Genomic DNA, 26,222 nt, shown 5'->3' with positions numbered 1-26,222 from the left:
AGGTTAAATAAAGACAGGTTTTCTGTTAGGGTGAGGTTAAATAAAGGCAGGTTTTCTGTCAGGGTGAGGTTAAATAAAGGTTTTCTGTCAGGGTGAGGTTAAATAAAGACAGGTTTTCTGTTAGGGTGAGGTTAAATAAAGGCAGGTTTTCTGTCAGGGTGAGGTTAAATAAAGGTTTTCTGTCAGGGTGAGGTTAAATAAAGACAGGTTTTCTGTTAGGGTGAGGTTAAATAAAGGCAGGTTTTCTGTCAGGGTGAGGTTAAATAAAGACAGGTTTTCTGTCAGGGTGAGGTTAAATAAAGACAGGTTTTCTGTCAGGGTGAGGTTAAATAAAGACAGGTTTTCTGTCAGGGTGAGGTTAAATAAAGACAGGTTGTCTGTCAGGGTGAGGTTAAATAAAGACAGGTTGTCTGTCAGGGTGAGGTTAAATAAAGACAGGTTGTCTGTCAGGGTGAGGTTAAATAAAGACAGGTTTTCTGTCAGGGTGAGGTTAAATAAAGACAGGTTTTCTGTCAGGGTGAGGTTAAATAAAGACAGGTTTTCTGTCAGGGTGAGGTTAAATAAAGACAGGTTTTCTGTTAGGGTGAGGTTAAATAAAGACAGGTTGTCTGTCAGGGTGAGGTTAAATAAAGGCAGGTTTTCTGTCAGGGTGAGGTTAAATAAAGACAGGTTTTCTGTCAGGGTGAGGTTAAATAAAGACAGGTTTTCTGTCAGGGTGAGGTTAAATAAAGACAGGTTTTCTGTCAGGGTGAGGTTAAATAAAGACAGGTTTTCTGTCAGTGTGAGGTTAAATAAAGACAGGTTGTCTGTCAGGGTGAGGTTAAATAAAGACAGGTTTTCTGTCAGGGTGAGGTTAAATAAAGACAGGTTTTCTGTCAGGGTGAGGTTAAATAAAGACAGGTTTTCTGTCAGGGTGAGGTTAAATAAAGACAGGTTTTCTGTCAGGGTGAGGTTAAATAAAGACAGGTTTTCTGTCAGGGTGAGGTTAAATAAAGACAGGTTTTCTGTTAGGGTGAGGTTAAATAAAGGCAGGTTTTCTGTCAGGGTGAGGTTAAATAAAGACAGGTTTTCTGTCAGGGTGAGGTTAAATAAAGACAGGTTGTCTGTCAGGGTGAGGTTAAATAAAGACAGGTTTTCTAACCGGGGCCAGTGATCAGACAGACTGATGAGCTCCCATACATTCAAAGCCAATAAAACATCAATGACACCAGGACGGCGCATCTCTAAAATCACTGTCCTGTGAATTCGTCTTTGAGTGAACGAAGGTGTTGATGTCATGATGTCCAGACGTCTGCAATATCAAATGTTACAGTTATCGACACATATAAATATTGTAATTTAACTTTTTTGCTTTTATTCGCGGTAATTTCTCTCCAAATGCTACGTATTTTTACTACATATAACACTGACAACGTATCGCTGGGTTGTACCAAGGTAAAACTAGACTACCGATGTAGCTATCTCAAGATCATGTTTGACTTCTTAAACGTTTTTTCGTGGAAATATCCTGGACCCTATGCGTTTAAACGACAGTATATCTCCTATGTAAAAGTGACATGCGAACCAAAATCACGTAGTCACGTTTCCGTTACGTTAAATTGTTGTGAGTGAATTTTTTTTTTCCATATCAGTCGCGTTGGATTTAAATAAAATATCTTATGTACGATCGGTCAATATATAACTTAAATTATCTTATTGTGAGTAACAACCATCGAACTTTCGATTCGTCCAGATCCTTCACAGTTTAATGTATTATATAGTCTACACGATGTGATTACTAATCTGCAATCGTTATAGTAAATGGTAGCAGGGTGCAGGAGGTGTTCATGTCAACTAGATTTGACATTCTATCTAGTGGGCAAATAAAAAGGTGGACATGATTTCAGACAATAACTGATACCTCTCTCTAGTTATCACTAATCCCAAACTTCTAAGCTTCTATCACGGAGTCGCACTTTCTATTGTTCAGGTTGGCATGAATGATTTCAATTTATCATAGAATCCAATTTTTAAATTGCATTTAACCTACCACGTCGTTACGTCAACTTGGTACGGTACAGCACGCTCCTATAGTAGTTAGGCACCCCAACAGAATCGATCGTTTGCGCTATATTAAATCCATTTTAAATGATTTTTGTCTTAAAGAAATTTCGTCACATAAGTAGACGTAAGAAATATATGTTTACAATTTCTGTCGAGCGTTTGATATTCATTTCTCTTCGCGTGTCTGCTTGGTACGAGGCTCAGAGTCCGGGCTGTCGTTTTCGCAGGTGTTAGGATAAAGGAAGGAATGCTTAGTTTACACAGGTGTATGGTCAGGCTATAAAGCTTGAATGTAACACGATATTGTCAGTTGATTCTCGGTATGCGAATGTTGTGATTTACTCGCGCCATTGTATGTATAAAAGCTATTGGATTTGAGGGTTCTCTGGAACAGGTGTGTGGTTGTCGACTGGACCAGGTGTTATATCATGTGGGACCTCCGTATTAAATAAATATATAACCTAACTTCGAAATCAAATATTGTCTGATTGCAAATATTCGTGTCATTTACAAGAGAAACATAGGTCCATTTACTGTTGTAAGGCTGACAATGTAATAAATTGTTTACACTGTATGTTCGATCAAACTCCGTTATCTTAGACCAAAGGAACTCATACTGCAGGATTCATAACTTTATTTACTAGCTTTTTCGGAATTTCGACATGTGATTAGTGAATTGTTTCTACTGTTGCGATTGGTGAATATTTCTTTTGTGAAACTTGTTTTTTCTATTATCTTCTATTAAAACAGTCTACAGATGATTCATATCTTTACGAAATGTAGTAAAAAGTGTGTTCGTTAACACATATCAAAGTTTGTCTCAGATTAGACCAAACGTCATATTAACGTTAAGTACACTCACAAAGTAATACGGACACTTAAAGTGCTCCCATATCCTATTCGACTCACATGAGTGGGCATGTGAGCGTGCTTTTGCAACATTTGGGAGAATGGTGGAGAGGGTGACACCTGCAAGGGTAGTCAGATAGTTGTATCTGTCGTACTAACTAGATAAACACCATTCTTATCTCTCAACACGTGTACACAATCCGATAATTCAACAGTCACGGAGCTACCTTTCGCAACATTTCAAAACAACATCAAGAGAAAACAACCGCGTAATAAAGTTTATGACCCAAACTTCAAGGGAAGTAGAAAAGGCATCGCGCTATATAGACCCTAACTTCAATGGAAGGAGAAAAAGGAACCGAGCTATATAACAACACAAAATTTGTTAATGTTGTGAATGGAGCTCTCACTAACAATTCAGATGTTTCTCTTAGCGAATAGCAAATAAATGCATTTTAGAATCAAATTAATTTTGCAATACTTATAATCCAATTCAACAACATCGAATTGAAGGTTATTAATCAAATCTTATATTATATCATATTATATCTTAATATTATGTATATACTAGTAAGGTTGATTTGATATCTGGATTATTAATGATGTGTCAATGATGAGTTTCGGTATTTGTGTCATTAATTATCATATTTTCATCATGATCATCCTAATTAAATTCAATCTTGGGTGTACAATACATTGTAATGGTTCATTATGATTCAGTTTCCCATATTAACGGGTTGTAAGCCTGTGGCAAAATATCACTCGCTAGTTCTCTATGAAATACCTTTAAATAGGTTTGAATTCTGTTAGTTTGATGGGACGGCATTGAAATTAATATAATTATTCAGGAAATAGGATACATTGAATATTTTAGAAGGCCTTACGTTCAGAATATTTGACGCGGAAATAACAATCGTTTTATCCGTTGATGAAATACCAGGAATATACAAATGAAACGTATCTTGATGTGCTATATCACTTCAAATTAATGAAGTGTGAGAAATTAGGGATAGGATTAACCTTCATCAACAAGTTTCAAATCTTAATCAATTTATACGTACATGTTTTGTTGAGAGAACTTTACTCTGTATGAAGACTAGAGCCAATTGTAGCGATAGTTGATTTATACTCGATCGTCAACAAACGTTTTTATCTCCTCAGCAAAAGACCAGAATACAACCCAGAACTAACGGTGCAGGAAAAGGCTGCACGGTGGAAATTCAAATTTTTAGATGTCAACGCAAACAATGTAAGTGGTGAAATTGAAAGCATATTCCAATTAAATCAATGTGTTAGTGTATCGCATATGCTTGTTATTGGCATTTCGTCATCTTATTTATTTTCATATATCCCAATGCTTCTTGTTGATATATTTCCTTTTATTTACGATATCCCTTTTACAGAAATCTTTTTTTGTTTCGGTACCGCATGCTTCCTTTTTGGTGTCTTTATGTTTATCTCGATACCGCTTGGTTCCTTTTGGTGTCTTTCTTATCTCGATACCGCTTGGTCCCTTTTGGTGTCTTTCTTATCTCGATACCGCTTGGTCCCTTTTGGTGTCTTTCTTATCTCGATACCGCTTGGTCCCTTTTGGTGTCTTTATGTTTATCTCGATACCGCTTGGTTCCTTTTGGTGTCTTCCTTATCTCGATACCGCTTGGTTCCTTTTGGTGTCCTTCTTGTTTTGATATGTTCTTGGCTCTTGTTGATGTCTTTCTTTTTATGAAGAGTGACATCGGTTCAAGATATTCTTTTTCAAATTATCCAATATCCAAATATTATGATTTTTTCTTACTTCCCGTCTGCATTTGCAGACATAATAATTAAATAAGTATTTATATAATAATCCGAATTTTTATGTTAATGACCGTAGCGACTAAACAACAACTGTTCTGAATACATAATGACAAAATTAGATGATCTGATCATACGGGAACATTGTACGATGTTTACTTGCCGAAATATACGCAATTTAATTCCAATCCAAACCGCCTCGCAGCTTCAGGTCGCCATCTTTGTTAAAATCAAAACATCTGTGCGTTTGGAAGAGTAAGTACTGCAAAGCTTCTAAGTGATCTTGTGATACAAATTTTAAGATTATAATAGAAACGAAATATGGATTTTAAAATAATTTGATTTAAATTACTTATGCTTTAGGTTAGCAAATAGTAGCAATTATTTACAATGAACTTTAACGTTGTACTCAATACTGATCACGATGCTTTTATTTAGACGTTTTCTATTTCTTTCGCTTCATTTCATATAAAGAATTGTTTTAGATTTCCCAGTAATTTCGCGGGAAATGAATTTGATGACGTAGGAAGGCCACATGCTATAGAATCAGGCATCTATAGTCGATAAGTGGAGGTTTGGAGTGGATAACACTTCGGTCCATTAGCTGTATGACATTTCGTGGCGTCGGTTATTAGAACGTGATCCAGAAAACACGACGATAATAAAAACAGAAGACCATTGAATATTACCGGATTATTTTCACAATTTTTGAGACACCATTGTGCTAAATTACAATGGAAAGTAACACTGATTTAATTCATAGCTATCGTATCGTAATCTATATGTAGTTGGGCAAGATCTAACCGTTACTTTCGTTTTACAGTTTACGGATATGGTCATATAAATAATTCATCTTCTCAACCATAGTCGAATTACTTCACGGGATAGTTCTATCAAGTATATTTGTACTTCTCATGTACAGGGTGCATATTTTTTTTTAAATTGACTGGTCTGCAGGTGTGATCTGGCTACTCTTAACAGACCCTGACCCCAGGGTCACGTTACTATCGTATCCCTTTGTAAACACTTCATAATAAATGTATCCACGACTGATTCGTTTGGATAACTACAACTTTCTACCTTCTGGAAGAGACGTGTATATGATATACCATATTTACGTGGATGGATACTTCAGCATTTTAAATACTTTAATATATAAATACTTATAACCGGTTGGCTTGTAACAATAATAATAATAATATATTTTATTTAACCAGGGTAACATATTTAGACAATGTCTAGTTTACAACATGGCCCTGCATCAAATATATTTACACAAGCATGGCATAATTTAAAATAACGATATAATATAACAATGTAATAAATATATAATTATCATCACAGCTTAAATATGATTTTAAAATGAACGCTTGTATATCACACAAGTGTTGCTGAAGGACATGATTAAAGCACAAGGAGTCGAATATACATACAATGCTAATATAGCAAAAGGTAAAAATTGACAGAATATACACTAATATAGTGTGAATTAAAATGGTACAATGAAGTAGGTGATCTAAAATTAAATTTAGAAGATTGAATATTACTATACTAAAATATCAGTGTAAGGGAATTAATCACAGATATAACTGTATATTCTATTAATAATCACAAAAGAAATATTTAGAAATTAAAACTAGACTAGTTGAAGTAATTTATAAAATATTGCGGTATATATAAATATAGCTCAGACTCTTAGTCCCCAGCATCACTGACGACTCCTAGGACATGACAGCGATATGATTCAGCTTTATATCCATGATTTTACTCCCGCTTTATTATTGTTATATATTAAGTTTATATTCTGTATTCAAATTTAATTAATGGTCCCATTCACTGTTGTCATTTTTGTATGTACCTTAGATTTACACCATGTTAAAGGTGAGTCAAAGGGAGACTACTTCAATTAAATGCATAAACTTTTTTTTCGATACTACTTAGTAACAACATACACATATACGGGGGAAATGCCACTTTTTTGCTTCAAACTTTTAATAAAACCACGAAAATTTAGTCGGTCGAAAAAGCAACCTTTGCAGTATGGACATTTTGTAAACTACAATAACTACTGTTTTCAACAATTAGAATGAATTTATATATTTCAGATGTTAGAACGTAAAGAGTTAAAGCAGTTCCGGCAGCAAATACCGAAACGGAAGGACACGAGAAAATGTAGTCGAAACTTCATTCGCTATTGCGATGAGGACAACAACAGAAAAATAACTCATGATGAATGGATAGATTGTATGGGTTTAAAAAGTAAGTACGACTAAACATAAAAACGTACGTTGTTAATTGGTATGTGTATATCTACAGTATGTGTATTGACGAGAACAGCCAACATGTGTGTTGTCTACCAGGCGCGGATCCAGGATTTTCAAAGGGAGGGGGGAGGGGGTCTACAGTTTGTGTATTGACGAGAACAGCCGACATGTGTATGCGATCTACAGTTTGGGTATTGACAAGAACAGCCGACATGTGTATATTATCTACAGTTTGTGTATTGACGAGAACAGCCGACATGTGTATACTATCTACAGTTTGCGTATTGACGAGAACAGCCGACATGTGTATACTATCTAGAGTGTGTGTATTGACGAGAACAGCCGACATGTGTATACTATCTAGAGTATGGGTATTGGCGAGAACAGCCGACGTCCGTATACTATCTACAGTTTGTGTATTGACGAGAACAGCCGACATGTGTATACTATCTACAGTATGTGTATTGACGAGAACAGCAGACATGTGTATACTATGTACAGTATGTGTATTGACGAGAACAGCCGACATGTGTATACTATCTACAGTTTGTATATTGACGAGAACAGCCGACATGTGTATACTATGTACAGTATGTGTATTGACGAGAACAGCCGACATGTGTATACTATCTACAGTATGTGTATTGACGAGAACAGCCGACATGTGTATACTATCTACAGTATGTGTATTGACGAGAACAGCCGACATGTGTATACTATCTACAGTATTTGTATTGACGAGAACAGCCGACATGTGTATACTATCTACAGTTTGTGTATTGACGAGAACAGCCGACATGTGTATGCTATCTACAGTATGTGTATTGACGAGAACAGCCGACATCCGTATACTATCTACAGTTTGTGTATTGACGAAAACAGCCGACATGTGTATACTATCTACAGTATGTGTATTGACGAGAACAGCCGACGTCCGTATACTATCTACAGTATGTGTATTGACGAGAACAGCCGACATATGTATACTATCTACAGTTTATGTATTGACGAGAACAGCCGACATGTGTATACTATCTACAGTTTATGTATTGACGAGAACAGCCGACATGTGTATACTATCTACAGTTTGTGTATTGACGAGAACAGCCGACATGTGTATACTATCTACAGTTTGTGTATTGACGAGAACAGCCGACATGTGTATACTATCTACAGTATGTGTATTGACGAGAACAGCCGACATGTGTATACTATCTACAGTATGTGTATTGACGAGAACAGCCGACATGTGTATACTATCTACAGTTTGTGTATTGACGAGAACAGCCGACATGTGTATACTATCTACAGTATGTGTATTGACGAGAACAGCCGACGTCCGTATACTATCTACAGTATGTGTATTGACGAGAACAGCCGACATGTGTATACTATCTACAGTTTATGTATTGACGAGAACAGCGGACATGTGTATACTATCTACAGTTTATGTATTGACGAGAACAGCCGACGTCCGTATACTATCTAGAGTTTGTGTATTGACGAGTACAGCCGACATGTGTATACTATCTACAGTATGTGTATTGACAAGAACAGCCGACATGTGTATACTATCTACAGTTTGTGTATTGACGAGAACAGCCGACAGGTGTATACTATCTAGAGTGTGTGTATTGACGAGAACAGCCGACATGTGTATACTATCTACAGTTTGTGTATTGACGAGAACAGCCGACATGTGTATATTATCTACAGTTTGCGTATTGACGAGAACAGCCGACATGTGTAGAACAGCCGACATTTGTATACTATCTACAGTTTGTGTATTGACGAGAACAGCCGACATGTGTATACTATCTACAGTTTGTGTATTGACGAGAACAGCCGACATGTGTATACTATCTACAGTATGTGTATTGACAAGAACAGCCGACATGTGTATACTATCTACAGTTTGTGTATTGACGAGAACAGCCGACATGTGTATACTATCTAGAGTTTGTGTATTGACGAGAACAGCCGACATGTGTATACTATCTACAGTTTATGTATTGACGAGAACAGCCGACATGTGTATACTATCTACAGTTTATGTATTGACGAGAACAGCCGACGTCCGTACACTATCTAGAGTTTGTGTATTGACGAGTACAGCCGACATGTGTATACTATCTACAGTATGTGTATTGACAAGAACAGCCGACATGTGTATATTATCTACAGTTTGTGTATTGACGAGAACAGCCGACATGTGTATAGTATCTAGAGTGTGTGTATTGACGAGAACAGCCGACATGTGTATACTATCTACAGTTTGTGTATTGACGAGAACAGCCGACATGTGTATACTATCTACAGTTTGTGTATTGACGAGAACAGCCGACATGTGTATACTATCTACAGTATGTGTATTGACGAGAACAGCCGACATGTGTATACTATCTACAGTATGTGTATTGACGAGAACAGCCGACATGTGTATACTATCTACAGTTTGTGTATTGACGAGAACAGCCGACATGTGTATACTATCTACAGTATGTGTATTGACGAGAACAGCCGACATATGTATACTATCTACAGTTTATGTATTGACGAGAACAGCCGACATGTGTATACTATCTACAGTTTATGTATTGACGAGAACAGCCGACATGTGTATACTATCTACAGTTTGTGTATTGACGAGAACAGCCGACATGTGTATACTATCTACAGTTTGTGTATTGACGAGAACAGCCGACATGTGTATACTATCTACAGTATGTGTATTGACGAGAACAGCCGACATGTGTATACTATCTACAGTATGTGTATTGACGAGAACAGCCGACATGTGTATACTATCTACAGTTTGTGTATTGACGAGAACAGCCGACATGTGTATACTATCTACAGTATGTGTATTGACGAGAACAGCCGACGTCCGTATACTATCTACAGTATGTGTATTGACGAGAACAGCCGACATGTGTATACTATCTACAGTTTATGTATTGACGAGAACAGCGGACATGTGTATACTATCTACAGTTTATGTATTGACGAGAACAGCCGACGTCCGTATACTATCTAGAGTTTGTGTATTGACGAGTACAGCCGACATGTGTATACTATCTACAGTATGTGTATTGACAAGAACAGCCGACATGTGTATACTATCTACAGTTTGTGTATTGACGAGAACAGCCGACAGGTGTATACTATCTAGAGTGTGTGTATTGACGAGAACAGCCGACATGTGTATACTATCTACAGTTTGTGTATTGACGAGAACAGCCGACATGTGTATATTATCTACAGTTTGCGTATTGACGAGAACAGCCGACATGTGTAGAACAGCCGACATTTGTATACTATCTACAGTTTGTGTATTGACGAGAACAGCCGACATGTGTATACTATCTACAGTTTGTGTATTGACGAGAACAGCCGACATGTGTATACTATCTACAGTATGTGTATTGACAAGAACAGCCGACATGTGTATACTATCTACAGTTTGTGTATTGACGAGAACAGCCGACATGTGTATACTATCTAGAGTTTGTGTATTGACGAGAACAGCCGACATGTGTATACTATCTACAGTTTATGTATTGACGAGAACAGCCGACATGTGTATACTATCTACAGTTTATGTATTGACGAGAACAGCCGACGTCCGTACACTATCTAGAGTTTGTGTATTGACGAGTACAGCCGACATGTGTATACTATCTACAGTATGTGTATTGACAAGAACAGCCGACATGTGTATATTATCTACAGTTTGTGTATTGACGAGAACAGCCGACATGTGTATAGTATCTAGAGTGTGTGTATTGACGAGAACAGCCGACATGTGTATACTATCTACAGTTTGTGTATTGACGAGAACAGCCGACATGTGTATACTATCTACAGTTTGTGTATTGACGAGAACAGCCGACATGTGTATACTATCTACAGTATGTGTATTGACGAGAACAGCCGACATGTGTATACTATCTACAGTATGTGTATTGACGAGAACAGCCGACATGTGTATACTATCTACAGTTTGTGTATTGACGAGAACAGCCGACATGTGTATACTATCTACAGTATGTGTATTGACGAGAACAGCCGACGTCCGTATACTATCTACAGTATGTGTATTGACGAGAACAGCCGACATGTGTATACTATCTACAGTTTAGGTATTGACGAGAACAGCCGACATGTGTATACTATCTACAGTTTCTGTATTGACGAGAACAGCCGACATGTGTATACTATCTACAGTATGTGTATTGACGAGAACAGCCGACATGTGTATACTATCTACAGTTTATGTATTGACGAGAACAGCCGACATGTGTATACTATCTACAGTTTATGTATTGACGAGAACAGCCGACATGTGTATACTATCTACAGTTTATGTATTGACGAGAACAGCCGACATGTGTATACTATCTACAGTATGTGTATTGACGAGAACAGCCGACATGTGTATACTATCTACAGTTTATGTATTGACGAGAACAGCCGACATGTGTATACTATCTACAGTTTGTGTATTGACGAGAACAGCCGACATGTGTATACTATCTACAGTTGATGTATTGACGAGAACAGCCGACGTCCGTATACTATCTAGAGTTTGTGTATTGACGAGTACAGCCGACATGTGTATACTATCTACAGTATGTGTATTGACGAGAACAGCCGACATGTGTATACCATCTACAGTTTGTGTATTGACGAGAACAGCCGACATGTGTATACTATCTACAGTTTGTGTATTGACGAGAACAGCCGACATTTGTATACTATCTACAGTTTATGTATTGACGAGAACAGCCGACATTTGTATACTATCTACAGTTTATGTATTGACGAGAACAGCCGACATGTGTATAGTATCTAGAGTGTGTGTATTGACGAGAACAGCCGACATGTGTATACTATCTACAGCATGTGTATTGACGAGAACAGCCGACATGTGTATACTATCTACAGTTTGTGTATTGACGAGAACAGCCGACATGTGTATACTATCTACAGTTTGTGTATTGACGAGAACAGCCGACATGTGTATACTATCTACAGTTTGTGTATTGACGAGAACAGCCGACATGTGTATACTATCTACAGTTTGTGTATTGACGAGAACAACCGACATGTGTATACTATCAATAGTTTATGTATTGACGAGAACAGCCGACATGTGAATACTATCTACAGTATGTGTATTGACGAGAACAGCCGACATGTGTATACTATCTACAGTTTGCGTATTGACGAGAACAGCCGACATGTGTATACTATCTACAGTTTGTGTATTGACGAGAACAGCCGACATGTGTATACTATCTAGAGTTTGTGTATTGACGAGAACAGCCGACATGTGTATATTATCTAGAGTTTGTGTATTGACGAGAACAGCCGACATGTGTATATTATCTACAGTTTGTGTATTGACGAGAATAGCCGACATGTGTATACTATCTACAGTTTGTGTATTGACGAGAACAGCCGACATGTGTATACTATCTACAGCTTGTGTATTGACGAGAATAGCCGACATGTGTATACTATCTACAGTTTGTGTATTGACGAGAACAGCCGACATGTGTATACTATCTACAGTATGTGTATTGACGAGAACAGCCGACATGTGTATACTATCTACAGTTTGTGTATTGACGAGAACAGCCGACATGTGTATACTATCTACAGCATGTGTATTGACGAGAACAGCCGACATGTGTATACTATCTAGAGTTTGTGTATTGACGAGAACAGCCGACATGTGTATATTATCTTCAGTATGTATTGAAGACCATTGTCTTCATATTCTTATCAAAATTTAAGCGAGACATGTGATTGCATTAGTGTTTTAGGAAGCTTTATTCTCTATGTATTTCAATCATTCAACGTCAATATGTATTCTGTTTCAGATAATACTAGTTTTCTGCCACAGAATCCAAACCGGAAAGGTCCCAATCCATTCAGCCATTATCTGAAACCAAGTTAGCAAACACATTCATTTAAACGCGTCGTCAGTGTCTATATATTGCATATGTGTGACAGTTTAGCAGTGTGTTGTAAATTCCTTAAAATACAATATCAAGAAACGTACTAAAGGAAGCCCTGTTGTTTACACTGCATCATACAGAGTCATTACGTCACATATCGTACCGGATACTGGAAGCAATCACCTGTCAAGTATCAATCATGTGTGTCAGTACTAACACTAATACTGTCATGTGTCGACGGTTATTTTAATTAAAATGTACAAATTGCCAGTCCTAACAGTGTAGAACAGTGGCCAGTACTATCTTCGCGTGGAATTTCCTTTGTTTAAAATTCATGGCCACAGAACCATATTCGGCTGCAGTGATGCTAAATGGTGAGGACCATGTAGGCTACAGACAGAAACGTAGAACGTATTAGGTATAGATGATGTTGGCTACGGACAAGAACGTGTTATATATAGCTATTAGCTACCGCTAATTGAATTGTTACGACGGATACCTCCGGATGAGAACATGCTAGCTACAGATGAGGACTATTGACTACGGACAAGAACGTGTTATATATATATATAGCTATTAGATACCGCTAATAATGCGATAGCCTATGGAAGTATGACTAGTTACGGCGGATACCTCCGGATGAGAACATGCTAACTACAGATGAGGACTATTGACTACGGACAAGAACGTGTTATATATAGCTATTATCTACCGCTAATTGAATTGTTACGACGGATACGTCCGGATGAGAACATGCTAGCTACAGATGAGGACTATTGACTACGGACAAGAACGTGTTATATATATAGCTATTAGATACCGCTAATAATGCGATAGCCTATGGAAGTATGACTAGTTACGGCGGATACCTCCGGATGAGAACATGCTAACTACAGATGAGGACTATTGACTACGGACAAGAACTAATAATGCGATAGCCTATGGAAGTATGACTAGTTACGGCGGATACCTCCGGATGAGAACATGCTAGGTACAGATGAACATATGTTAGCTATACACGGAAGGATTCGGCGTGTATGAGGAAGTGTTTGTAGTGATGAGCTGCTAGTTACACTAACATATTGTGAATTGGTAGCTGACAGTCTGTTAGTCCAAGTGTGCGATTGTAAGTTACACAAAAGGACTTCAGTTACACGTGCGGGCCTCAGTTACACGTGAGGCCTTCAGTTACACGTGCGGACGTTATAGGTGTATGTGATGGCTTCAGTTACTCGAGAGGGCTTCAGTTACACGCGAAGACTTTAGTTACACGTGTGGATCTAAGTTACACGTGAAGACTTCAGTTACACGCGAAGACTTTAGTTACACGTGCTAATGACTGCCGCACAGAGGCAATTTTTGAAATACGACAAGTGTGAAAATATTGGGGGGTTAGGGGCATACAGTTTTTCTAGTGGAACCTCACGGTGAGTGCGTGAACTATACAGTTACGGAACAATGAAAGATAATGATATGGAATAAAGCATTGTTGTGCTACCTATGTGTGTAGACTATGGACGTATTGTATTGCATAGCGAGACAATTTGGTGACGTGTGCATGCATGCAACATTGACACATATCCTTCCGCCCTTCAGCTTTTCAAAAGCACGCTTATTTGTGTAATTGTTTACAGATATATATTCATTGAAGAGTCCCGTATAATTTTTATATTGAATTATTATATAATAAATTGTTTCATTGTGACTATTAGATTTTGGAAAGCTTAGGTATGACCATACAGTAACCCGACATACACATAATTATATCAGTGTGTACTTATTTGTAATGTGTATTGAGTATCATTGTTTGTAGTTAGTGCCAAAGCTGTTTATATTGATTAAAACACCCTGTAAACATTACTACGATAACTGACGAAGGAGACAGGATCAGAGGAACTGACCTTTTGATAACAAAATATAAAATTAATGTCACTTCCGTCGTCACCCTCTAGTAAAACAATACCAATGTTCAAACTTTCCATTGTGTAGCATTGTTTTATAACCGGTTTTATTTTTTTAAGACAAGCAATGTGTATAGCGTCATTAAAATGACTTATATTTTTTTAATTTCAACTCTTCATAATTAAGACACTTTTATTGAAGGCAAAAAGTATTCAGTGGTATCAGTTCCTAGCTTGAGAACAAGTTGCAAGATTGATCCAACAAAATTGTAAAAGCTACTACAATGGTAACAGGTGTCGTCCTTAGTAATGACAGGTCGATGCTTAGATTACTTAATTACCAAGTGGGGAAAAAAAGATTTTAAGGGGCGTGCAGTAGGAAAAACTGTAAGGTATTCATTTCTCAAAAAAAAATGCATATATTTTCACAAGCTTTAAATAGATAACTGTACATACCACTGCTATGGCAACGTTCTGATAATTTTAGTATAATGTTCGAATGGTTGCAATCTTTGCGATTTTATTATCAAAATACGGTAATGCTCCAAATCTGTTTAAATTTTCAATGGTGTTTAAAACTCCTTTTTAATCGACAAATTTACTGATTTATGATATTTCTATACAATGTATGTTTATGTATCATGCTATCGAAAAACGTTCATGTCGATTTAGATTACATTTTGTTTCACGGTTAGGACAAGTTCACTTCGTTGGACTTTGCATGGTCAACATGAAAACATGTGCACTTTGTCAATTTTGTAAGTTCAATGGTCAAACTAACGATTTGAATTATACGACACCGTATACATCAAGTGTTAATTGATGTAATTTCATATTATGAGTGTCGTTGCCTTGGCACTTCATGGACTTTACCGTCTGTAGTGATAATACCTTACTATATGCCAAGTTGTCCAATCTTTGATTCATCAGGCCAGATAAAAAGTACTCTGGTTCAAACGTTATTATATCAGCTCATAACTATGGACTCCGATATTATAGAGTGACATAGTTCGCTTACCAGTGAACTTCAATATTAAAGGGTGACATATCCCTCGCCGGTGGACTCCAATGTTATGGGGTGACATAGTTCCCTCGCCAGTGGACTCCAATGTTATATATGATATAGTTCCCTCGCCAGTGGACTCCAATATTATATTTGACATAGTTCCCTCGCCAGTGGACTCCAGTATTATGGGGTGATATAATTCCCTCGCCAGTGGACTCCAATGTTATATATGACATAGTTCCCTCGCCAGTGGACTCCAATGTTATATATGACATAGTTCCCTCGCCAATGGACTCCAATGTTATGGGGTGATATAGTTTGCTCATCAATGGACTTTCCTCACCAGTGGACTCCAATATTATATATGACATAGTTCCCTCGCCAGTGGACTCCAGTGTTATATATGACATAGTTCCCTCGCCAGTGGACTCCAGTGTTATGGGGTGACATAGTTCCCTCGCCAGTGGACTCCAGTGTTATGGGGTGACATAGTTCCCTCGCCAGTGGACTCCAATGTTATGGGGTGATATAGTTCCCTCGCCAGTGGACTCCAGTATTATGGGGTGACATAGTTCCCTCGCCAGTGGACTCCAATGTTATGGGGTGACATAGTTCCCTCGCCAATCGACTCGGGTGTTTAAGGATAAAACAGTTCCCTCGCCAGTGGACTCGGGTGTTAAAGGATAAAACAGTTCCCTCGCCAGTGGACTCGGGCGTTAAAGGATAAAACAGTTCCCTCGCCAGTGGACTCGGGTGTTAAAGGATAAAACAGTACCCTCGCCAGTGGACTCGGGTGTTTAAGGATAAAACAGTTCCCTCGCCAGTGGACTCGGGTGTTTAAGGATAAAACAGTTCCCTCGCCAGTGGACTCGGGCGTTAAAGGATAAAACAGTTCCCTCGCCACTGGACTCGGGTGTTAAAGGATAAAACAGTTCCCTCGCCAGTGGACTCGGGTGTTAAAGGATAAAACAGTTCCCTCGCCAGTGGACTCGGGTGTTAAAGGATAAAACAGTTCCCTCGCCAGTGAAATCGAGTGTTTTGGGATGAAACTTAAAATACCAGCAACTCTATAACAATAACAGAAGACAGCAACTTAGCATAAACCTGTATACTACAGATCAAAAATTAAATCTGAATCAAAAATATTTTATAAATAATAGTAATTCAAATATTTATGCAAGATAACAGCTACTTTGCATTTTTGGTTGGTAAAATATCATAATGACTGAAATCAAAAGTGCATTTAAGTGAATAGAAGATGTATATGTACATCAAGATCCAAGATATAGTGACAATCATCAAGAGTGTCACTTTGGTCTCATCTTGTCGGGGAGGGTGGACATCAGCAGGTCGACTGATTTAGATCATTTTGTCTTATATGTATAGTTCTTATGATTTATGGAAAACGAGCATTGGTTTTAACTGGTTGATAAAGCGTTTGTGTTGGTACAACGTTAACATACAATATGGATGTATGACATACACGTATGTGACGTATGTTTTATATGACATTATGTTAATGGAGTCTGATTTAGATATACTGTATGTTGTTTACGCTTATTGCATTAGAGCTCTTGAAAACAAAGCAGGTCAGTCTCATTACAATTTGACAATTTTGTTGTTATAACAGTAATTTATAACCTACAATGTAAGGAGGTACATAACATGCATTTATGTTTGTACATAAGTACATAATACATGATATTAATGCATATTGTACATATTAATATACATTACAAAAAGAGTGTATGTGTACATACATATGTATATTAAATGTGTGTTTATATCTAATGTACATGTGTTTTAATAAATATGAATGTATATTGAATATACATTTGACCTGTATACATACAAAGGGTATGTGAAATGCACTGTAACATGTTACAATGTACTAAACAACAATAAGTGATTTTGATATTTAACATGTTGTGACTTTCATCAGATGCTCTTCGCCGATTTCATATTATAAATTCATTATTTTGTTAATCATTCTCTATGTCAGTAGCATTGTTGTCTGTGGAATTAAAAATTGTTCAGTTCACCTGTAGTGTTCATCGGGAATGACAATAAAACGAAAGAGTAAACAATTATTGAACCAGGTGATGACTTTTGTTTTTGTGTAAATGAGGTATAATTTGTAACCCCGATGTATCTTCCCTGTGCCGGATCTGAATTGGCTGTATACATTATCATGTATACTGCAGGATTTAAAAAAAAGTCATACTCTTTGCGACCACTTACTAGTCTTTGTAAAAGACGGATTTCTAACAGTGTAATTATGTAGGGCCAAAATCATTCCAATACCGCTTATTCACGTAGTAACATCAACCACTGAAATGCTGCTAATTCACATAACACGAACATTGTAATATCGCTGATTTACGCCAAACATGGTTTATTCACGTAGTTATGCCAAACATTATAATACTTCTTATTCAAGTAATAACTCCAAACCTTTTAATACTGCTTATTCATGTACAAACGCCAACATTTTATTACTGCTTATTTATGTACAAACGCCAAACATTGTAATGCTGCTTATTCACGTAGAAACGCCGAACATTGTTATTACCTGCTTATTCAAGTAGTAGCCTCAACATTGTAATGCTGCTTGTTTACGTAGAAACACTAAACACTGTAATACTTATTGTCCATGTAGAAACGCTGAACATTGTTGTTCTGCTTATTCACGTAGAAACACCAAACATTGTAATACTGTTTATTAAGTAGTAACGCCACACATTGTAACAGTGCTCATTCACGTAACACCAAACATTGTAATACTGTTTAAGTAGTTACGCCACACATTGTAACAGTGCTCATTCACGTAACACCAAACATTGGAATACTGATTAATATTGCTTTCACCAAGTACATTAAAATGAACCAAAGTGATACCGACTAATCACGTAGTTGTGTGGAACATGATGAAATGTCTTATTCCCGGGTCTATATAACAATGTGAAATCACTTATCCACGTGCTGTCTATATAACAATGTGAAATCACTTATCCACGTGCTGTCTATGTAGAGACCAACCAACCAATTGTTTTCCCATAGACCTTAGTGTTAACGTTTTGGATTATTTCATTCAAATTCTTGAATTGAATATGACGATTATGGTTTATAACAAAAGTTTAGGGTCCGATATAACACCTAATCAAAAAAAAAAAGTTGGGTCCTTCAGCTCAAATTTTCTCCAGGGTAGCCATTTTGAAAATAGGTGAATTTCGCAGTAAAAATTCTCAAAAATCTTAAATGTTTACCTGTTTACTATTATTACGTGAACTTTTGGGAAATATATCAACATTTCTTATTGTTAGTTACCTATCAGGCTACATATCTATTTTCTCACTTCATAACATACTGGCCAATCAGTGGCTGCCAGACATTTTATCCTTGGCTCAACGTTTTCAAAAAATTTTTTTTTCAATTGGTTGGTTGTTCCCTATAACAATGTGAAATCACTTATCCACGTGCTGGTTCTTCCAAGCGCTGCACTACTGCTAAGTTATCAAGGTGTGATATAGGGTTTTTCAAGTAACGGCATCAATCAAGCATTGGTTTTAAATTTAAAAACAAAAGAACTTGTAGAAAGCCTTAGCTGGAATTGTCTTTTTTATATCATTAATCATAACTTGTCATTCTAAAATAAATCACATCTATCATAACAATGGCAGACAGAATTTTGAATTTGATGTGCATGGTTATTCCAGATCCTGCTGTGACGTTGAGCTACATTGTAATACTATGTCAATATGGATTTGTGCGACTTCAAGTTGGTGTTTGAAACCTGTAAAATAAATTAAACAGTTGAAATTGAATCTGTTCAAATCATATGAAATAACTTCTCCCAAAATAAGCATTAAGCGGCCACGGCTTGTCCTAATATCTCCCATTCCATGGAACTTTTCCTTAAAGTCTGCTATGCCTGGATAAGTTTTCTGGTATTTTCCCGGTGATGCCTATAGTGACGATCATAGTAAAATGCTAATCCTTTAAAACAGATATATTTACAGTGCCTTACAGCTTTACAAAATTCAGATAATACAGGTTTCAGTATGTACATGTAGACATTTCATTTGCAGTTATTACATTTAGCTTGTTCCGCTATATATATTTTATGACAATATACATTTTATAAACCATCCAGGACAGGTCACTGATGGAATTAAGAGTGTGTCAAGTCAAACAGGCAGAGGTGACAAGATCATTGAACAATGCATATTAACTCCCAAACCGGAGAACGTTTCGACGAGGTATGCACAGTTTGCACATGATAAAATTAGAATATTCATCATGGAAGAATGGGAGTCTGAAGACACGGCTTGAGGAGGCAGACAGTACCCAATCATAAAATATTGCTTCAAAATTCCTTAGCTAGAAAAAGGTCTTTTTTCTGAGATGAATGAGGTAAATCTATTGAAGTTAATCAAACCAATGACGATGGAGGAACGTTTAGGATGGACGTTGATTTGAGGTGGTGTGAAGGTATCAAATAGTACTTGGTTTCCCTTTCGCGGTGGATTGTAGTCAATAAAATCTTGGGAGCTTTACTTGAATCTACACTATGTTCCTAATTATGAATACCTTACGACACCTTGGTGGTTCCCTTCATCTGTTCTGCTGATATCCAAACTGGACGTCCCCAAGACACATTAGTCATCTTGAGCGACACATTTTGAAATTAATTAAACCCTTCTTAGGTTGTATTTATTGTCAATATCAATGCAATCTGGGTGACAGATAAATGGAATGCTAGATATGTGACAATGCTGACAACATGACAATGTTGTATAAGTCACTCAGTCCACCAAGAAAATCTTCTCTCACATCGAGAGCATGTAGCTGTAGTAATATCAAAAGTATAGGAAGTACACAACAGCCACAATATGATAGTGAGTATAATTTTAATTCTCTGTCACATGTTTCAGTATATACACAATCTTGCACCCTATGTACATTAAAAATAAAGGCTCTTGTTTGGAGTTGTCTCACACAACCTTTAAAACATTCTTGAATTACTCTCTCAGATACTCACACTTGATAATCCCTAAAAAAAATATCTGAAAGACTTTTAATATCTCTTGTCACAAAACCATGAACATTTTTAATCACCTTGTGAAATGCATTATAATAGTACCAGTAAAATCTTCATTTTGTCAATCAGAAAAAGATCACTTTATTCTTGATTGTATCTACGTGTAATATAGAAGATCCTATTTCTGGACTTCTCTAATTATGTACATTGTAAGAACAGTATATATACATGTAGCTACTGGCCATGGTATCAAATACTGTTAATTTTGCTTCCTTAAAATGTTAAACCTGTAAATGCATATGTAATATCTTATTTAAATAGCTTAAGAAAACATAATGAAATAAAACAAAAAATTACTATAATCATCATATTAGAACTCATAATCTGCATATTGAACATTATTAATATCATACAGGAATGATATGTTTAACAAATGCAGCATATCATTATCACGATTTGGAATTCCAAAATTAATTTATTGTTTAAATTCTTTCAAGGCAGAGAGTTTCTCTCTAGGTCATGATTCAAAATTTATTTTTCCCTGTTTTAATTCAGATCCCTGGAGAGTGAGTGACAAGCTGTTGAGTTGCCAGAGACAAAGTTTGTTTTCTGCCAATCAGCCTCACACCTGTTCAAGCCAGTTGCATGCCTCTGGGAGTTGCACCTGCAGAAAACAATAAAACAATTAACAGTCACATGCATAGCAGCGCGTGACATACATGGCCCATAGGGTACAGACTTGGTCATGGCAAATATACACTAGGGACAAGTTAGACAGGTGCACATAGCTGAAACATTCAAATGTCAACAACATACTGATTATACCTGTATCAAGACTATCTAACAATTTAATCTGTTTCTTTAATGTTCCCTCTGATAAGGTTTTGGAATGAAGATTTTGACAAACTAACTGCAAATTGGACATCAGCCCTGTGTCTATTTGGCATTTGACGTGTTGAATGATGAGAGCAAACATATGAGAAATCTTGGTGAAGATGTGCTACAGGAACCACACCTGTCTACTTTTCGTACAACCACACCTTTCTCATAGGGTAGCATATGTCTACATACAACTGATAACTAATAAACACCTGTCTACATAAATCTAGTTCAGCCACACCTGTCTATATAAATCAGGTCTGTCACACCTGTCTATATGAATCAGGTACTGTCACACCTGTCTATATATATCTAGTACAGCCACACCTGTCTATATAAATCTGGTACTGTCACACCTGTCTATATAAATCTGGTACGGCCACACCTGTCTATATAAATCAGGTACTGTCACACCTGTCTATATAAATCAGGTACAGCCACACCTGTCTATATAAATATGGTACAGCCACACCTGTCTATATCAATCTGGTACTGTCACACCTGTCTATATAAATCAGGTACAGCCACACCAGTCTATATAAATCTGGTACGGCCACACCTGTCTATATAAATCAGGTACAGCCACACCTGTCTATATAAATCTGGTACAGCCACACCTGTCTATATAAATCAAGTACAACCACACCTGTCTATATAAATCTGGTACAGCCACACCTGTCTATATAAATCAAGTACAACCACACCTGTCTATATAAATCTGGTACGGCCACACCTGTCTATATAAATCAGGTACAGCCACACCTGTCTATATAAATCTGGTACAGCCACACCTGTCTATATAAATCTGGTACAGCCACACCTGTCTATATCAATCTGGTACAGCCACACCTGTCTATATAAATCTGGTACTGTAACACCAGTCTATATAAATCAGGTACTGCCACACCTGTCTATATAAATCTGGTACAGCCTCATCTGTCTATATAAATCTGGTACAGCCACACCTGTCTATATAAATCTGGTACTGTCACACCTGTCTATATAAATCTGGTACAACAACACCTGTCTATATCAATCTGGTACAGCCACACCTGTCTATATAAATCAAGTACTGCCACACCTGTCTATATAAATCTGGTACTGTCACACCTGTCTATATAAATCTGGTACAACAACACCTGTCTATATCAATCTGGTACAGCCACACCTGTCTATATAAATCAAGTACAGCCACACCTGTCTATATAAATCTAGTACTGCCACACCTGTCTATATAAATCTGGTACTGTCACACCTGTCTATATAAATATGGTACGGCCACACCTGTCTATATATATCTGGTACTGTCACACCTGTCTATATAAATCTGGTACTGTCACACCTGTCTATATAAATCTGGTACGGCCACACCTGTCTATATAAATCAGGTACTGTCACACCTGTCTATATAAATCTGGTACTGTCACACCTGTCTATATAAATCTGGTATGGCCACACCTGTCTATATAAATCTGGTACAGCCACACCAGTCTATATAAATCTGGTACGGCCACACCTGTCTATATAAATCAGGTACAGCCACACCTGTCTATATAAATCTGGTACAGCCACACCTGTCTATATAAATCAAGTACAACCACACCTGTCTATATCAATCTGGTACAGCCACACCTGTCTATATAAATCAAGTACAACCACACCTGTCTATATAAATCTGGTACGGCCACACCTGTCTATATAAATCAGGTACAGCCACACCTGTCTATATAAATCTGGTACGGCCACACCTGTCTATATAAATCTGGTACTGTAACACCTGTCTATATAAATCAGGTACTGTCACACCTGTCTATATAAATCTGGTACAGCCTCATCTGTCTATATAAATCTGGTACAGCCACACCTGTCTATATAAATCTGGTACTGTCACACCTGTCTATATAAATCTGGTACAACAACACCTGTCTATATCAATCTGGTACAGCCACACCTGTCTATATAAATCTAGTACTGCCACACCTGTCTATATAAATCTGGTACTGTCACACCTGTCTATATCAATCTAGTACAGCCACACCTGTCTATATAAATCTAGTACTGCCACACCTGTCTATATAAATCTGGTACTGTCACACCTGTCTATATAAATTAGGTTCTGTCACACCTGTCTATATAAATCTGGTACAGCCACACCTGTCTATTTAAATCTGGTACTGTTACACCTGTCTATATGAATTTGTTAAATCCAAACCTGTCCTATAGTTTAGCATGTGTCTATATCTGGTACAACCACACTTGTCGAGTAACATATGTGTTTATATGAATTTGGTATATTTTTTGTATAACCAATACCTGTCTTTCAGTATTACTTGTATAACCACATAGGTCTTACAGGGAAACATATGTCTCAATCTTTTACAACCACGCCTATCCAAAAGGGTATTGTGTCTATATAACACTGTTACAACCACACCTATCCAAAAGGGTTATGTGTCTATATAACACTGTTACAACCACGCCAGTCTAAAAGGGTATTGTGTCTATATAACACTACTACAACCACACCTATCCAAAAGGGTATTGTGTCTATATAACACTGCTACAACCACGCCTGTCCAAAAGGGTATTGTGTCTATATAACACTGTTACAACCACACCTATCCAAAAGGGTATTGTGTCTATATAACACTGCTACAACCACGCCTGTCCAAAAGGGTATTGTGTCTTTATAACACTGTTACAACCACGCCTATCCAAAAGGGAAATGTGTCTATATAACACTGTTACAACCACGCCTATCCAAAAGGGTTATGTGTCTATATAACACTGTTAAAACTAGCCTGTCCAAAAGGGTATTGTGTCTATATAACACTGTTACAACCACGCCTGTCCAAAAGGGTATTGTGTCTATATAACACTGCTTACAACCACGCCTATCCAAAAGGGTAATGTGTCTATATAACACTGTTACAACCACGCCTATCCAAAAGGGTAATGTGTCTATATAACACTGTTACAACCACACCTATCCAAAAGGGTATTGTGTCTGTTACAACCACACCTATCCAAAAGGGTATTGTGTCTATATAACACTGTTACAACCACACCTATCCAAAAGGGTAATGTGTCTATATAACACTGTTACAACTACGCCTGTCCAAAAGGGTATTGTGTCTATATAACACTGTTACAACCACACCTATCCAAAAGGTAATGTGTCTATATAACCCCATTACAACCACGCCTGTCCAAAACAGTAATTTGTTCTAATATCTGTCAACCAACACCTGTCTAAAAGATAATTTGTCTTATAAATCTGTTACACACACTTGTCTTAAAGGACAAACTTGTCTATATACATGTGTTACAACACTGATGCCAAAACTTTTCTGTTACAACACGCTGTAAAAGGTATTGTGTCTATATAACACTGTTACAACCACACCTATCCAAAAGGTAATGTGTCTATATAACCCCATTACAACCACGCCTGTCCAAAACAGTAATTTGTAATTATATCTGTTACACACCTGTCTTAAAAGATAACACTCAGTTATATAAATCTGTTACACACTTGTCTTATAGGACAAAACTTGTCTATATAAATGTGTTACACACCTGTCTTATAGGAATAACACTTGTCTATATAAATGTGTTACACACCTGTCTTATAGGAATAACACTTGTCTATATAAATCTGCTACACACCTGTCTTATAGGAATAACACTTGTCTATATAAATCTGCTAGACACCTGTCTTATAGGAATAACACTTAGTTATATAAATCTGTTACACACCTGTCTTACATGTATAGGACAAAACTTGTCTATATAAATCTGTTACACACCTGTCTTATAGGAATAACACTTGTCTATATAAATCTGTTACACACCTGTCTTATAGGACAAAACTTATCTATATAAATCTGTTACACACTTGTCTTATAAGACAACACTTAGTTATATAAATATGTTACACACCTGTCTTATAGGACAAAACTTGTCTATATAAATCTGTTACACACCTGTCTTATAGGAATAACACTTGTCTATATAAATCTGTTACACACCTGTCTTATAGGACAAAACTTATCTATATAAATCTGTTACACACTTGTCTTATAAGACAACACTTAGTTATATAAATATGTTACACACCTGTCTTATAGGACAAAACTTGTCTATATAAATGTGTTACACACCTGTCTTATAGGAATAACACTTGTCTATATAAATCTGTTACACACCTGTCTTATAGGAATAACACTTGTCTATATAAATCTGCTACACACCTGTCTTATAGGAATAACACTTAGTTATATAAATCTGTTACACACCTGTCTTACATGTATAGGACAAAACTTGTCTATATAAATCTGTTACACACCTGTCTTATAGGAATAACACTTGTCTATATAAATCTGTTACACACCTGTCTTATAGGACAAAACTTGTCTATATAAATCTGTTACACACCTGTCTAATAGGGTAACGTGTTCATATCATTACACCTGTCTA

General features: G+C 36.9%; 2 protein-coding genes across 9 annotated transcripts in view; one reads left to right on the top strand and one right to left on the bottom strand.

The window, feature by feature from the left end:
- LOC117324321 (SPARC-related modular calcium-binding protein 2-like) overlaps nt 1-13,834 on the top strand; it is a 96,070-nt gene extending 82,236 nt beyond the window's left edge. For all 8 annotated transcript variants that reach the window (XM_033880113.1, XM_033880109.1, XM_033880106.1 and 5 more), the window contains 3 exons: nt 4,054-4,141; nt 6,792-6,945; nt 12,839-13,834. In XM_033880113.1, coding sequence (XP_033736004.1) covers nt 4,054-4,141; nt 6,792-6,945; nt 12,839-12,915 — 319 coding nt within the window. In that variant the 3' untranslated portion in view covers nt 12,916-13,834. The remainder of the gene's footprint in view (nt 1-4,053; nt 4,142-6,791; nt 6,946-12,838) is intronic.
- Nucleotides 13,835-20,714: 6,880 nt separating this feature from the next.
- LOC117324324 (chaperone protein dnaJ 1, mitochondrial-like) overlaps nt 20,715-26,222 on the bottom strand; it is a 30,974-nt gene continuing 25,466 nt past the window's right edge. Inside the window, exon 9 of the mRNA XM_033880116.1 lies at nt 20,715-21,528. The gene's annotated coding sequence lies outside the window, so the exon portion shown is untranslated. The remainder of the gene's footprint in view (nt 21,529-26,222) is intronic.

Source organism: Pecten maximus, chromosome 3, assembly GCF_902652985.1.
Source record: "Pecten maximus chromosome 3, xPecMax1.1, whole genome shotgun sequence".
Taxonomy (NCBI): domain Eukaryota; kingdom Metazoa; phylum Mollusca; class Bivalvia; order Pectinida; family Pectinidae; genus Pecten; species Pecten maximus.
This window is presented reverse-complemented; position numbering and strand designations above follow the sequence as displayed.